Source organism: Pleurodeles waltl, chromosome 3_1 (genome assembly GCF_031143425.1).
Source record: "Pleurodeles waltl isolate 20211129_DDA chromosome 3_1, aPleWal1.hap1.20221129, whole genome shotgun sequence".
NCBI lineage: Eukaryota > Metazoa > Chordata > Amphibia > Caudata > Salamandridae > Pleurodeles > Pleurodeles waltl.
The window spans coordinates 922,216,049-922,232,213 of NC_090440.1; the positions used below are offsets into that span (position 1 = coordinate 922,216,049).

Below are 16,165 nucleotides of genomic sequence, written 5' to 3' on the forward strand. Positions count from 1 at the left end.
ATATATTGATGACATTGCTGTTTTTGGTTCTACCTGAGAGGAGCACCTAGTCCATTTATAGAAATTGCTTCAGGCCTTGCAGGAAGGCAGCCTGACTATTAAGGCAAGTACGTGCCAAATAGGGATAGGTTCTGTAGTGAACTTGGGCCACTAAGTGGGTGAAGACCTTGTATAGCCTCTGAAGCCCAAAATCCAGACTATTATGACTTCGGGGGCTTCAAAGACTCAGACCTAGGTTAGAGGTTTTCGTGGCCTGACTTGGTATTACAGTAGCTTTATGTAGAGATAGGGTACCATTATGCAGCCAGTGACAAAACTCACTTCCAAAAAACAGCCCAAGAAAGTTATTTTAACTGAAGGGTGCCAGAAGACCTCTGATGCCTTGAATGGGGCTTGGTGCTCAGCGCCTATCTTAAAGTTACCTGACTTTAGCAAGGAGATCATTGTTCAGGTAGATGCTTCTGACCATGGAATTGGAACAATGTTGGCACAGGTAAATGATGAGGACCAGAATGAACCAGTTGCCTTTATTAGTAGGTGACTCCTCAGTAGAAAGCAGCATTGGAGTGTCATTGAGAAGGAAGCCTTTGCTGTGGCTTGGCCCTTGAAGATGTTGACACCCTATTGTTTGGGACTCACTTCAGAGTGCAAACTGGCCACAGACCTTTCAGGTGGCCTATGGGGAATAGAAGAGAGAGCCCCAAACTGTTGATGTGGTCCATTTCCCTACAGGGTATGAACTTTACAGTGGAGCACAGACCAATAAGTGTCTATGCCAATGCAGGCGATCTTTCCAGGTTCTTCCACTTAGATGAGGAGAACTACAGGGTGTAGGTTTGCTGCTTATCACCTTTCATCTGGAGCGGGCCATGTAAGAAATGTCTCTTTTTGCATGACCACCCCAAGTTTTTGGACTGATGCTGCTGGTGTTTTACTCTATATTACTCTTACTCTATATTAAAAAGATGGAGTTGTTTATTAACTTTTACATGTCCTGACAGTATAAACCCCACATTTTTGTTTTTATTGTGGAAAGGGTATTAGCCCCATTGGTGACTACAGACTTACACGCTGACATCTACATAGTGTTAACTTCTGAAGAGGACTACGAAATATGATATTTCAAGGAAGGAAAATAATCTTTGCATTAACCATTGTATTAAATCTGACTTGATGGTCCAGTCCAATTTAATGTAACTTTGCATAAATGGAAACTTTAGAAAGTTGCCACTTTGTTGCTCAAAGTTTTGCAGTGACCATTTACGACTGCTGACCTCAAGACAGCCTTCTGCCCTTGGAGGGGAAGGGGAACCTCTCTGGAAGGAACATAAAGGGACTGCTGTTGAAAGAGGCTTGATCTCCGTGTGGCAAGAAGGCCAACCAGGATATGAGCCAAAAAGGAAAGCTTCAAAGGTAATCTCACCTTTGAAGGACCAATGACAGTCGCACAAGATGGCCTGTTCTTTTGTTTTTGGGGAAAGAGAGGAGGAAGCCATTGCCAAAACGTTTTTTTTCCATGGGTTTGTAGCCCCCAGGTAGCCACACCTCTAAAATGGGCTAGGGAGCTCCACCCGCCAAGAAAAAAGTTCTGCCATGCTGAGAGTGGGCAGAATGGTGTATTCTGAGCTAGCTAGATGTCAGACTTGACATGAAGTCATCACTAGGCGGGAATGGACTTGGTAGCCCATTGAATAGTAGTCACCACATCCCCCAATAGAAAGAACTGGGTATACAAGTGGCACCCCTGGCACCCAGAACTCAGACCACATCTGAATTGAAGAAAGGACCGAAGAAGGACTGCCCTGAAGGACCCAGCAGAGACAAGCTGCATGCTTTAGGAGTTCATTACACAGTGAAGTCACACAACTACACCATATAATAGACCATTTTCCTCAGAAGAGGAATCTAGGAATATTGTGGGACTGTCCGTAGGGGTATCTATGTTTATTGTACCAGTGTCTGTGGGAGGAGTCAAGGGTAATTGTGATGATATGTTTGAGGCTGCCTGGGGCTACTCTTATGAGCTACATCTGGTATTATTTTTGTGGTGTCTTGAGGGAGTCTATGGCTATTATGAATTAGGAGTATCCATGGTGGTATCAAGCATTATTTTATGGTGTCTGTGAGGGCATCTAAAGTTACTGTTATGCTGTCTGTATTGGTGTTTGGATTTATCTGTGGGATTATAACTGCAGGGACATCTAAGTCTACTGTAGGGGTATCAATGGGTCAGCCTGGGATTATCTGTTGTGAATCTATGAGATGGCTTTGCCTTTTCCTGTGTACAGTGATTGTACTGTAACAATCCTTCTACATCTCAGCTGAAAATGACCTGGTTCCAGTGCTCACCTGTGACAACTTGATGACCATTTCTGTCAGTAAGTGCTTGTTGGAAGTGCTCCACAGAATTCCTGAGAATTCCTACTTATCCAGCGTTGGCATGAACTGCACCTCGACTACTCTGTTGCTCAATAACATCCGTGTATATTCTTTCGCAATCCCAACACAGAATGGCTCCTGCGGGAACGTGATGAAGGTGAGACTCACAGTGGATTTATTTGTTTTTCTGTTAATATTTTAACAATCAGAGGTAGGGTTAAAGATCCTTTACAGACAGCTCATCTCCTTTGTGATTAAAAAGAATAATAATAATAAAAATGATGGGCCTGATTTAGATATTAGCGGAGAGATTACTCCTCCACAATGGTGGCGGATATCCTGTCCACCAAAATTTTAATTCCATTGGAGTTAATGGGATTTATATTTAGGCGGACAGTATACCCATCACTGTTGTGACGGAGTAACCCCTCCACCAATATCCAAATTGGGCCCTATAACACTTATAGAGTGCATCCTACCATTTGTGTGGTTTCTAAGTGCTGACGACAACTGTTAATTATTACCAAACTCAATTATACTGGCTTTATTGATCTCAGAAGAGTGAAAGGTGGAGCCCGCTTACTGGGATTTGAACCTTTGACCTACAGAGTTACCTCCCAGACCTCTGCAAGGGATACATTAGTCCATTGAGTTATTGTGCCAGCTTTTAAGGATAACACTATGTAAATGTTTGCCACTTTGATTATGTCTATTGAGTTCTGTTTGATACAGTTAGCCTGAAATTCCAGCATACATGCATCTTCTTGGCCCATCATAGCAGTTTCCAGAGGCCCTAATACTCACAGACCTGGTTGCCTTTCCATCCTGTGCTGTTAACAGACCTTGAGGAATATCTCTGTGGAGAGAATAACTCCTATAGCTGCTCATATCGAAGGAGTCTATATTTTAGGTTGCACTTTAGGTTTCTCCAAATTTTGTTATAGATTACATGATATCAATCAGTGAAGTGGGTTGTATGAATCAGTATAGGTGTAGGCTGTCTTCTCTAGGTTGTAGCATTGTGTTGGATCAACCATCTCTTTTATAACACACAGAGGTGCTGACTGAGTTACACTAAAGAATTACTAGAGTTCCCACTAAGTGCTGACAAAACATGCATTAGAAGTCCAATAGGTTGTGAAAAGCATTTCTGCTAACATATTCCTTGGATTCGTAAAGTATACTATTTAGCAACAATCTACCATTTCTCCAAGGGAGATAAAACATATTTGATAAATCAGTAATCCTTTCAGTAGCAACACTGTAGAGCTGGCAAAACTCTGGGGTCATGTTAACTTGGGACGGTCTCCACTTTGCTGGTGTAGCAGATGCCCTTTTCCCCACCATCCCATTTAGAATTGCAACGGCTTGGTGCCGATCAATTTGAGGAAAGTACTTTCACCTTCTTGTTGGGAACACTTTTTTCAAAACTATAATGCTAGCCAGCCATTATGTCATGGTTTTTATATTTTAGAAAAAAAAAACAACCAAAGCAGGTTCTTGACCTGAAAAACAGAAACAAAACAATAGCCTTGATGTGTAGGAAGTTTTCTACCTTCATGTGGGGACATTTACCATTTTCCTTGCCCAGATCCACTGTATTGATGGCCTAAAACACGACAGGCCTTACAAATCATAGACCCTGTGGTGGATGAACAAATGGGTCATAGGTTACTGGCAGCAGAGCCAGCTGAGGTTCTGCCATTGGAAATCTAGTGGTTGCCCCACATCTGAATGAGGCAAGGGAACTGTAAGTTTAGCAGGGAGGAAACCCTAACAATTTACAGAGGCACTCCTGGTCTGCCAGTTTCTAAATAACGCCCTCTGTATGTTAGTCAGTGCTGGAGAGAACCTTTTGAAACTTCAACGAAGCTTGCCACTGATTGTGCAGTCGGTGCTGGCACACTTGCACATTCTGGATGGAGCTGAGACAGAGTGCATTGATCCCCTAGTCCTTACCCTCTCAGCTCAGTGCATGAACGTAATCCCTTGTTCTTGCTCCCTAAGCTCAGTGCCTATTGTCTCTGTTAGCTTAGTTTATACTACCTCGGCTCAGAGCACAGAGCAATCCCTTGACTCCTACTCTTTTAACTAGGGAAATTCAGCGATCATTTGGTTCTTACTCCACCAGCTCAGGGTATGTTTTCACCCTTTGATACTTACTACTCATCTTGATGTATGCTGTGATCCCCTGGTTCTTACTTGCTCTGCTCGAAGAATAACTCAATCTCCTCGTTCTTGCTTACTATGATTTAGGCATGCTGCCTGTGATCCCGTTTCATTTTCCCTCAGCCTGGTGCATGAAGTGATTTCCTTGTTCTTCTCCTTCCATTAGTGCATGCGGAGATCTCCTGGTTCTTACTGTCTCAGCTGAGCACACGTTGCAAAACCCTAGTCCCTACTTATTAGCTCAGTGTATGCTGCAATCCCATGATCCCTACTGCTCAGTTCAGTGCCTGTTGCAATCCTTGGGTTTCCACTCTTCAGTTCAGTGCATGGTCTGGTCCCCTGGTTTTTGCTCCCTCCTCTCATTGCATTCTGGAATGGCCTGGTTTTCAGCCCCTCACCCTAGAGCATGGTGTGATATGTTGTTTCGCATTCACTCATCTCAGTGTGCAGTAAGATACTCCAGACAAGGAATGGTGCAAATATTGTCAGCACCACCTGTTGGTCCTTCCTTCTCCAACAAAAGCCACCAGCAGCTATAGGTCTGAAAGTATCTCACCTAATGGCTGTCCCAGGCCTGCTTTGTACCATGGCTGGTATAGTATGGCAAACAAAACAGTTGATGGAAGGAATGCAGAGCAAATCAAACATTCACCCAGAGACCCAGATCTGGGTTTAATCCATCAGTTTTTTTGCTCACCATGCTATTCCAGTTTGGACCCAGCCATATGCAAATCAGTCTTGACCATGTTCCCCGTTGGAACAGTCCAGTCCGAACTGCCAGGTCAAGTCCTCCCTGGACCAGAAACAAGCATCCTGGGACCAGCTTTGGGGTATCACCCCTCTTCATCCAGGCTAGCTCGAATCTGGTGGCATAGTGAGCATGGGACCTACGTCTGGGCATACCCTTCCCAATGCAAAAATAACTGTTGATGGACGGAATGCAGAACAAATGAAACATTCACCCCCAGACACAGATCTTGGTTTATACCATCAGGGGGTGAATGTTTGCATTGTTCAGCACTCCGTATATCATTTGTTCTTTTTGCTTTTGGTATGGTATGACATCCTGATTCATAAGCTGAATGTCATTGAGAAATCCTGTAGGCTGCCTCTAGGCTTGGAACTGACTTGACACAACCAAGATTTGTGTATCAACCTATCTGTAAGGATCTAGCTGTAAGTTTTCATGAAAATCTTTTTTAGGCCAAATTTCTGATTTTAACATGATCCTCTGTCTGGTGGACCACCTTAACTAGTTGACTTCAGAGCTTTTGGTTGGAAACAGATCAGAGTCTTGCACTGGTTGCCTTAAACAGTGGAAGCATCATGTTATGGAGCACACTAGACCTGAAGGTTGCACCCAGCCTGCAGGTGATGCAGGGGACCCTTAAAAAGTATTGTGGCAGAAGATCCAGTGACTAAGACACGCTAATTGACTCCAGTTCTTCTTTGCACTGGCAGGTACTGTAATTGGGACTAAATTGATGTAATAAGCCCATAATTCTTTGTCCTACAAATAACTCTACTTTGCAATCCTGCACCCTCTGAAGTCTCTTCCTCTCACAAGCAGGATGTTGATGAGTGTCTAAATTTTGAACATTTGGCCTAAATCTACAGCGCAATTTCAGGATGGTCAATAACTATGTAATGACTCCAATTTAGATTGCTGATATATACATTCATTTTGTGGCTAACCTGAAAATCTAGCATAGCCCAGATGAACGCTGTCTACTTCTTCTTCATCCTTTACCCACAAGATACTCTTTTGGGATGCAACAACACTGTCCCAATTAATTCAAATAAGACCAAACTAAAATGGCTAAAATTTGCATCTGGCAACAGTCCTGAGAGCGTGTAGGGAAGTAAACTGCAATCTCTTAGTAAAGTCCTCAAAGATTTTTTCCCCTTGGTCATATGGACCTTTGGTAGTTGATTGAGGTAGTAAATATCAAAAATAGATTTATTTTCTTCGAAAGCCAGGGTGACTCCATAGTAAGAACCAGGAATCAGTGACTGTAGTTAACAGGGCTTTTCTCAGGTTATTAATCAACCCAATACACAGACATCCCAGGAATATATTTATAAAATACAGCAATACAATTGCCAAGCTGAAAAATCTCAGTAAGTTCAACCAAAGCAAAATAAGATGCAGAATAGTCACAGCCACAGCAATACAGAAACTGAGAATGAGGAACAGGCGTTTCATAAAGAAACTTCTCTTCTTTCTCCTAAACATTGGATAGCTATAGCATCATCTAATCAGGGCTCTAATTAAGGAGTTAGGAAGTTAAGGAAAGTTTCAGGAAGGTGTCAGTAGAAGTCTTCAAGAAAAGGAAACAAGTGTTTAGCATATAGCCTCACACTTGCAAGGCTAGAGGTCTCTACCCCTCAAAGTGTGAGGAACTCTGTTTTAACTACTAACTGTTTCAACACCAAATAAAAGCAGCAGAAGCTTCAGCAACATTTGTGTCTTTTTCCACACCACCAGCAACCAATTATTGTGCATTTGCAACATCACTGACATTTCCCAGTGCTTCAAAACTGAGACAATTACTGTAACCTTAAACATCCCTCATTCCTGGTACACAATGAACAGGAGGTTCCTTCTCACCATTAGTCTCCACACACTTTCCCAAATTTCTCTTCAAGCTTCACTATCAGCAGTCTAATACATACAAGATTCCTTCCTCTAGGTAACAAGAATCATAGTAAAACTCCTACAAAAGAAAAAAGAAGGAACAGTCTAACAAAGCAAAATGCATTTCAAAATGAGACCTATAGTCAGGCTAATTTAACTAAGCATTTAATATGCACTGCAAAGACCTCGTTTTACATGCCATACGTAGCTTAAGAAATAAATACAAAACGTGCATAAGTGTAACTTTAGAAATAAATGCAAAATGTTAATGAAAGAAATACATGTTTACATATGCATAAATAACTTGAAGTGTAAGTGTGCACGCATGTGAAAATCTCTTAGGGCCATATTACGAGTCCCCACCCGGACTCCAATACGGCTGTGGGGACGCAACCATCAAGCCAGAGGACTCATTACCATCGTATTACGATGTTTCTACTGGGTTGCCGGTGGAAATGTCGTATTATGACGTTCCCGCTGGTCAGACTGGCAGAAACAGTGCAGCGGGAGCCGAGGCCAACGCCGTCACACACAGCACCCTCAGAATGCACACTGTCTGCCAATGTCAGAATGCGCACTGTCTGCAGACAGTGCGCATTCCAAATGTGTTGACAGTGGGGCCCCTGCACTGCCACGGGACATGATCATGGGCATGGGCACTGGAGGGGCCCCCGTGTGGCCAACAACTCTGCCTTTCCACCAGCCTTTTTATGGATGGGACCCCGCTACGAAAAGGCTGATGGAAAGGAAAGTCGTGATCGGCATGGCGGTGACAAACTCAGCACCACTGTGGCTGACCACGACTTTCACGGCCACCATCCTATCAGGATCCCTGCTCCTGGCAGAGGCAGCGGTCTCCTGGCGGTCCGCCCGCCAGGATCATAATCTAATCCATCAAACTCATAATGAGGCCCTTAGGGGGGTCATTACGACCCTGGCGGTCAGAGACCGCCAGGGGTAATGTGGCGTCCGTACCGTACCGCCAACAGGCTGGCGGTATGGGGAGCCGTATTACAACCGCGGCAGTAGCGCCGCGGTCGCACCGCCGGGGCCGGCGGTTTCCTGCCGTTTTAGCCCTGGCGGTGATAATCCGCCAGGGCAGCGCTGCAAGCAGCGCTGCCCTGGGGATTATGACCCCCCTACCGCCAGCCTGTTTCTGGCGGTTTGCACCGCCAGGAAGAGGCTGGCGGTAAGGGGTGTCCTGGGGCTCCTGGGGGCCCCTGCACTGCCCATGCCAGTGGCATGGGCAGTGCAGGGGCCCCCTAACAGGGCCCCGGGTAGCTTTTCACTGTCTGCATAGCAGACAGTGAAAAGCGCGACGGGTGCTACTGCACCCGCCGCAGAGCCGCAACCCCGCCGGCTCCATTAGGAGCCAGCTCCTATGTTGCGGCCTCATCCCCGCTGGGCCGGCGGGCGTAAACTAGGTTTGCGCCCGCCGGCCCAGCGGGGATGTTGTAATGGGCACTGCGGGAGTGCGGCCGCATTGGCGGCCGCACGTCGGTTACCGCTCCCGCCAAGCTCATAATGACCCCCTTAGTCTCTACAATGATTACATTTCATTAATACATTTAAATGCTCATACAATTAAATATTATTAAGGCACACAGTGAGTATAAAATCAAATGTGAGTATATAATTGCGCATTTGTGATGTGTGAAGGATAGAGTTTAAATAGCCCTACTCCAGTCGCATTGCAAATACAATCACAATCACTCTGCGTGTAACGTTGTAATAGATTACCTGTGATTTTGCATCTAATTTTAAATTACAAGTTGAGCAACTGTTGCGTTTAGTCCTGCTTTTTGGTTGCACAATATCTTACAAGTTTTAGCTGAAGGAAGTTTGAAAGTCAAAACAGTGTGGAATGTAGAATACCATGTACACACCATTCCCACTTCTTACTCCCCACTCTCAGTGAAAACACTCAGAACTGTGTGTGTCTATGTGTTAACAATATTTCCTCAAAAGTTCAATTGCTGAGTTCTAGAATGCCATTTGTAATGAAACCATAATTGTAAACTCACCCTGTGTTGTATGCTTTTCTCCCCCATCTAAGCAGATTCAATTTTGTCTGCAAAAAGCTCTACCTCTACTATGGATTTGCAAAAAAGGCATCATTATTATGAGGGGTGCATTCCCAGTGACTCAAGAAATTGTGTTTTTGTTGCATTGGCTTAGTGAAAGAGCTGAGATTGAGAATTCCTAAAGTTAGCAGGGGACATAGAAATCATTTCAATTGGATAACATTAATCATAGGGAGGCATTTTATTGTTGAACTATTTCATTATAGTGTGAACACTAGAGTTGTGTTTTGGTCTTATTGCAGCCCTAAAAGATGTTTTCCTTTTGTGATACCTTATTTTAACTGCCCTTTATTTAGCACAATAATTTGTGTTATTCAGTACCTTAGACCTAAACCATCTACCACTTTCTGGAGAAGACCTTGACTACTTATTCTGCACAAAAGGAATAACTTGGTCATCCAGTTGGATTGCAATGGTACCTGTTTGCAATCACCACGGGTGTACCTGCCACAGTCCCCAGGGGAAGGCCTCATATCACACAGTATTCCCTTCTTGCAGAATAGTAGGTGGTATCATGCAGGCCTGCCATTTCTGTGTGCAGTGCACAGTTTATAGAGCAGTGGTGTTTAAAGTAGGACAAGGAGGGGCTAGATCTAAACAAGAGGCGTAATTTAGTTCAATTGTGTTACATTGTGTGCCTGCCAATCTGTCTTTTCTGGATGTCTTGAAAATTTGACATGGATGTATTACTCAGGGATTAATGGGGTCAGACTTTACAGAGGGCACCAGAAGGCAGGTTTGCTTCCTACATGCGGTAAGATTAAGTCAGGTGCATGAATATTAGTCGAAAAATATTGACTCGTGTATGTTTGTTTTCAGATAAATGGCGACCAAGAGACTTTCTCAAATGTTCTCCATATCCCGTCGCAGGACAATAGTGCCGCCGTATTGCTGAGCGTTCCGTTCTCTTGTACATATACAACAGGTGCACAGAATGGCACAGCTCATGTTGATTATCCCCCCACACCTCCCGTGAGGTAAGTTGGCATCTGAGAGCATGAAAGTATCCTCATGGCAGTGCCTCCATACTTGCCTACATTCTGAGACCAATCAGAGTTCAGATATTTCAGATTTTAAAACCACCAATTTGCTTAATGATGATCTCGCCATAAATGATATCCTATGGGTTTTAGCCTGCCGATGATTTCCCAAGAAGTCACATCCAGTGCTGGTAAGTAGGGGCACAGGATCCAGATTCGAGCAGCTATATCTGGACCAGGTCAGCGATTTGGCTGAACCTGGAAAATATGCTGCTTTTGTCCTGGTGTCAATTTCCAACACCGGTACACAATTCAGCAGCACTCACACTGTTCCAGCATTCCGTTCGGTGCAGGAACCTGCAGGCAGTGGGGTTTCTTATTTTTACTTCTAGTCGAGCACAAACAAAGGCTTGTTTTTAAAGGCTATCAACACTTCTTTTATTCAAGTATCACCCTGGCTGGACGCTATCTAGAGCCTATTAATTAACTAGATGCTAATGCAATAAAAAGAAACAAAGGCACACAGGTTTTCATTTCATAAACAGTTTTGAGGAACTATGACATGGAGCCAGGATTTTGACTTTGTTCAACCCCTCTATGTAAAAGATGTGCAAGCACTGTAAATGCAAGATTTGTCAGTGTTTATGAGTAATTGTACAGATATTAATTTAAATGACACCTACTAATTTATTTTTATTTAGTTCTTTCATAGCATTAATCATTCCGGTGTAGGGTATCAGAGTATTTTACATCAAACACAGAGACACAATAAATAATACAAGTGTGTAAATCAGTGTACAGGAAATGTACAGGAAATAGACAATGAGGATTATAAGGTGCAGGAATCATACATCGTCATACATGCAGACATTATATGTTATGAGTGAAGAGTCAGGAGAAACAGAAAGTCAGGATATAAAATGTAATAAAGTGATTAAAGTTGTCTCTATTAATAAGGGTTAATTAATTCCCAGAAGAGCCCTTCTTTGCAATCTAAGAATAACACATTGAGAAAAAAGAAGGATCTAAACCCATCACTTACAGTTTGCATGCAGTTCCTTGATGTGGGTAAACAGGTCACGGTGCTACATTAGAAGGATTGCAGTTTAATAATTTGAAGTAACAAAATGATCTTGGTGTCAAAAGTAAAAGTCCACTAACCCATCTACATTAAATACAAATCTGTATTTTATAAATTACATGGAATGCTTTGCGGAAGGCACATTAAACTTCTACGCTACTGTATGAGTCAAAACTGTGATTGGATAAAAGACATAACTCTCCCATAACTGAATTAACCACCAGAGTTATCTTACCACTATTATAATCCCCTCAAAATTGCAGGGCACCAAAGATTTCTGCAGCAAGCGTCTTGACCATTTAAGATATTTTAAAATGCAGAAATGCAGTCTCTTTGTGACCAGTCATGTCAGTCAGAACATGCTTGCTGTCAAATGTGTCCTTATTGCCAGTTTATTTGCAGCAGATATTAAAAAAAAAAAAAATGTGTAAGTTGACTGTCAGACTATGCTATTCAAGCTCCTTCCCTTGTTACTCCTCCGCTTCCATTTTCCACAACTTGACCATCAATTTATGCTTTCCCTGAATATATTTTTTCCAGTTTCCGACACTGGTCAAATCGCATGACATCAGAAGAAATGGCAGTGACACTTTCGAACCAGACTTTGCAGCTAGCCTTAACCTCACCAACGCACAACTTCACCAATAAACATATCAATGTAGTGCAGTATTATCAAAGGATAATTCTCTACCTGCTCGGGAAGCTGATAATGTAGATTTTCCTAGTAATTTATGAAGGAAAGTCTTAATTTTCTTAAAGACATGGAGGCGAGTATTATGCATTTCTTTTCTTATTTTATTAAACAGCAGCTGTAGTCAAGAACAACAATTCCCATGAGGCAACGGAAAAGGTGGCCAATGGGAAACAGGCTGTAGTCCAAATAACACACCAATCACCAATAACATAGCCCTATAATACATATCTTGACTGAGAACAACCCTCTTTTCTTATGCGAGCTTAAGAGGTAAACAGTGGAATAATAGAACAACAAATACATAGTGCCATGAACATGGACAAAAGTTCTTGAACTACAATCAAAAGTCCAGATATGGAACGTGGAAGATGTTGGATCCTGGGATCTTGAAACTTGGAAACGAACGCCGCCGGAGAGGCGGAACCAGGAAAGTGGTGAACATTGAAGTCCTTAAGAGGAAGTTTTGCGGAGTCGTTGAAGATGTTGCTGGGAGGGAACAAAATAATAAGCATTAGAATTTGTAGAGGCGGGATAATACTCACCTCTGTGTCTTTAATAAAATTAAGACTTTCCTTAATAAATTACTAGGAAAATCTACATTTTATGACAAGACCGGAGGCTCCTATTATGCTATTTTAAAGCAAATCAATAACATCTAGAGAAGCATGGTGAACAGGCTTGCAATAAAACATCCTAAACACATTCTCATTAGACCAGTCAGCCGATCTGAGAATGTCCTCTAGTCGAGAGCCAGCCCAAAAAGCTTTGGAGGCCATACCTCCCCTAGCGGAATGAGTCCCGAAAGCGGACGTATCAATACCTGCCAGCTTCATAATCCATCTGACCCAACGAGCTAGAGTAGGAGAGGAAACAGGTTTGTAAGGCTTCCTGAAAGAAATCAGGAGTTTTGACGAGGAAGAAATCCTCAAATCGGCTGTCTGATGTTCACAAATCTTTAAACACTGGCCAACACATAACTTGGGGTGGTCTGGAAAATAAGGATAAAACACTGAGGAAAGACCAGTTTTTGTACGTCTGTGAACAGTGAAAAGAACACATGTTGGAGTAAAAGATCGTGCTGTAATGTCTAGAGCCCTAACATCAGAAAGATGTTTAAAGGAAACGAGACACAACAACATGGCTAACTTGGCCGATAACTTTTTTAGAGGTAGGGACTCATTGTCCGGCCAAGACAAAAAGAAATGAAAGACAACATTTACATCCCATAAAGAATTATATTAAGGTTTAGGAGGATTAGCAATTTTTACTCCCTTTAATAGGCGACACATCAAAGGATGCTCTCCGATTGGTTTTCCATTGCTGAAGACGTGTGAAGCAGATATAGCAGACCTATATGAGTTAATAGTACGATAAGTCTTACCTTTGCTAGCTTCTGCTGCAAGAAAATTTACTACAAAAGTTACATCTGCTGTAACAGGATCAATATGTTTTCCCAGACACCAGCTATGCCAGAGAGGCCAAGCTCATTTGTACACCTTTTTTGTTCCAGGGGCCCAGGAAAGTCCGATAAAATTTGAAGCCTCTGCCGAAATAGAAGGGAAAGAGTGGGTTTCCCTGAGATTTTCCATACTGAAAGGGTTATGAGATTGTCTAGGATGAGGGGATGAGAAAGACCGAGGGGACTGGTGAGTAGATCTGGGAAGGAAGGCATAAGAAACGGGGGTTCGATTGATAGTTCCAGAAGAGAGGGGAACCATACTTGAGACTGCCAAAAGGGAGCGACTAGGACTAACGTAGCTTTTTGACGATGCACCAGCGCTAGCAGACGCCCAATCAACATGAAAGGAGGGAAAGCATAATTGAGGGAGGTCGACCAATCCTGAGAAAAAGCATCGAAGGCTAACGCTTCGGGATCCGGGTGCCAGCTGAAGAACTGCGGAAGTTGCGCATTGAGGCGGGACGCAAAAGATCTACGCGAAAAGGTCTTCACTTGAGGAAGATGGACTGGAAAACACTGTGATGAAGCTTCCAGTTGCTTGAGTCTCGAAAATGACGAGAATGCCAATCTGCCACCATATTGAGATTGCCTGGTAAGTAATCTGCTTGGACTGAAATTTTGTTTTGAAGACAAAAACCCTTTCACTAATTCCGCTAAAGGTTTGGACTTTGTTCTTCCTAAATGGTTTATGTAACGAACCGCTGAAATATTGTCCATTCTGAGCAGAATTGAACAACATACTCTGGCACTCATTACGACCTTGGTAGGCACCCCGGGAACCTTGGTTGCTGTATGATCGGCCGGCAAAGCGGTTCCTGCCTCTTCCGGCCCTGGAGAAAACCCGACTGGAAAACACCTTTTTTCAAGGATTGTTGGGCTTTGTCCAGGGAAGCAAACGTGGCCACGTATTTACTAAGTTCTTAGATGAACGATACACCAAATAGACAACCTTCTGCTTTGACTCCCAGGTCTGAGGTTGCCAAACTGACCAGCTCAGGATCTAACTTGAGTAGCAATCCCTTCCTGCGCTCGTGGGTTATGGCGCAGTTAGCGTTCCCTAATAGGCAAACGACTCGTTGTACCCACAATGACAACTCAACGGGATCCAGGGTAGCGTCTTCCAGACGGGCTGCCTCCGCCATATCAAAAATACGGGCTAAGGGGCCCACCACATCCAAACGTTTATCCTGGCAGGTAGACCAGGACTTGCCAACCCCCTTTCGAGGGTCCTTCCCAAATTTAGAAAAGAAGGTTATGAGGGAGGAGTCAATGACAGGAGTAGTTGTAATCTTTGAAGGCAGGGAGGGATGTGGACACTCCAACCTGAGCTTTGACCTGATCTGTTTGTCCGGGGAAGAGCGTAACTTAGTAGTCAGATATTCTGCCACATGATCCGCAGGCAACCACTCGGTAGAGAGCTGGTGTTGAAATGTCATTAGGATCGAACATGAGTTCACCCTCCGAGTCAAAGACCCAACTGGTTTTGGAACTTGAAAGGGTTTGAATTTTTGCTTTTTTGTGAGGAGGAGAAGAAGAGACGGAGTCTCTATTGTCTTTGTCGGAAAGATCCGAATCCTGATAAATATCATGCGCATTGTCATCATCAGAGTCCAAGATTTTGGAAATTACAATGGGTGTAATGTGTTTAATTTTAGCTGCGCATTAATTCGACGATTTTTTTGAAAGTGTCCCCTCCCTTAAGGGAGGGCTTTGAGGAACCGCGTCCTCTGCCTTGTGTGAGGAATCCTCACTGTTCAAAAGCGTTGTTTTATTTTTTTAAATTCCTCGACGCTCTCTGCTTTCCCCCGCAGAGTGGGCCAATATCATCTTAGACATTAACTGTACCACTGAATTCTCTAATGTTTTCGATAAATTGTCAATAGAAGCAGAAACTGCTTGTTGCACTGAAGACTGGATAAAATCATTGAGATTTTCCTTAATCATTTCCTCCTCCTCTGTGGCAGCATGGGAGAATGGAGAGCTATCCATGTTAAAAAGGATTGATAGGATTTATAGGAAAAAGTTTGGCTGGAAAAAGAACTGGAGCTGAAGGGGTTAATTTTTTTCCTCAGGCCAGCAAGTGAGCCCAAACTCCGCCTCTGGGCGGGGAAAAAACAAGGCACCAGGAAGTGGGCAGACGAGAAAGACGGCCCCTAAGCAGCCATCAGAAGGTCTGTGAGCCGAAAAACAGAACCGGCAAACCAAACAAAAGCCGGAAAAACACTTGGTAACAGGTGAGACGAGGTAAACAATATTCGACAGTTCAGCGCGATCGCCGAGTAAAATGGCGGTCGCGCTTAACAAACAACGGCAGAAGCAAACGTTAAGCAGCGCGCGCTGGGCGGAAAATACCATGCGGCTACAAGCTGACTGAACGCAAGATATGGAGCACTATGAAACAACGAGCATATTTCTAACGGCAACCAAGCGAGGAACCCCTATTAAAGCCCAACATATACAAATTACTGCATAGATAATAAAGAAAGAAATACTTATCTTGACTGCGAGCAGCAAGAAAAGAGGGCTGTTCTCAGTCAAGATATGTATTATAGGGCTATGTTATCGGTGATTGGTGTGTTACTTGGACTACAGCTTCTTTCCCATTGGCCACCTTTTCCATTGCCTCATGGGAATTGTTGTTCTTGACTGCAGCTGATGTTTAATAAAATAAGAAAAGAAAT

The 16,165-nt window shown here is 43.3% G+C and overlaps 1 protein-coding gene across 1 annotated transcript in view; it reads left to right on the top strand.

Annotated features, from left to right (window-relative positions):
• The window catches only part of LOC138284762 (uromodulin-like), a 191,914-nt gene that overhangs the window by 78,980 nt on the left and 96,769 nt on the right, over positions 1 to 16,165 (top strand). Inside the window, exons 3-4 of the mRNA XM_069223900.1 lie at positions 2,322 to 2,536; positions 10,090 to 10,247. Of these exons, the coding sequence (XP_069080001.1) occupies positions 2,322 to 2,536; positions 10,090 to 10,247 (373 nt within the window). The remainder of the gene's footprint in view (positions 1 to 2,321; positions 2,537 to 10,089; positions 10,248 to 16,165) is intronic.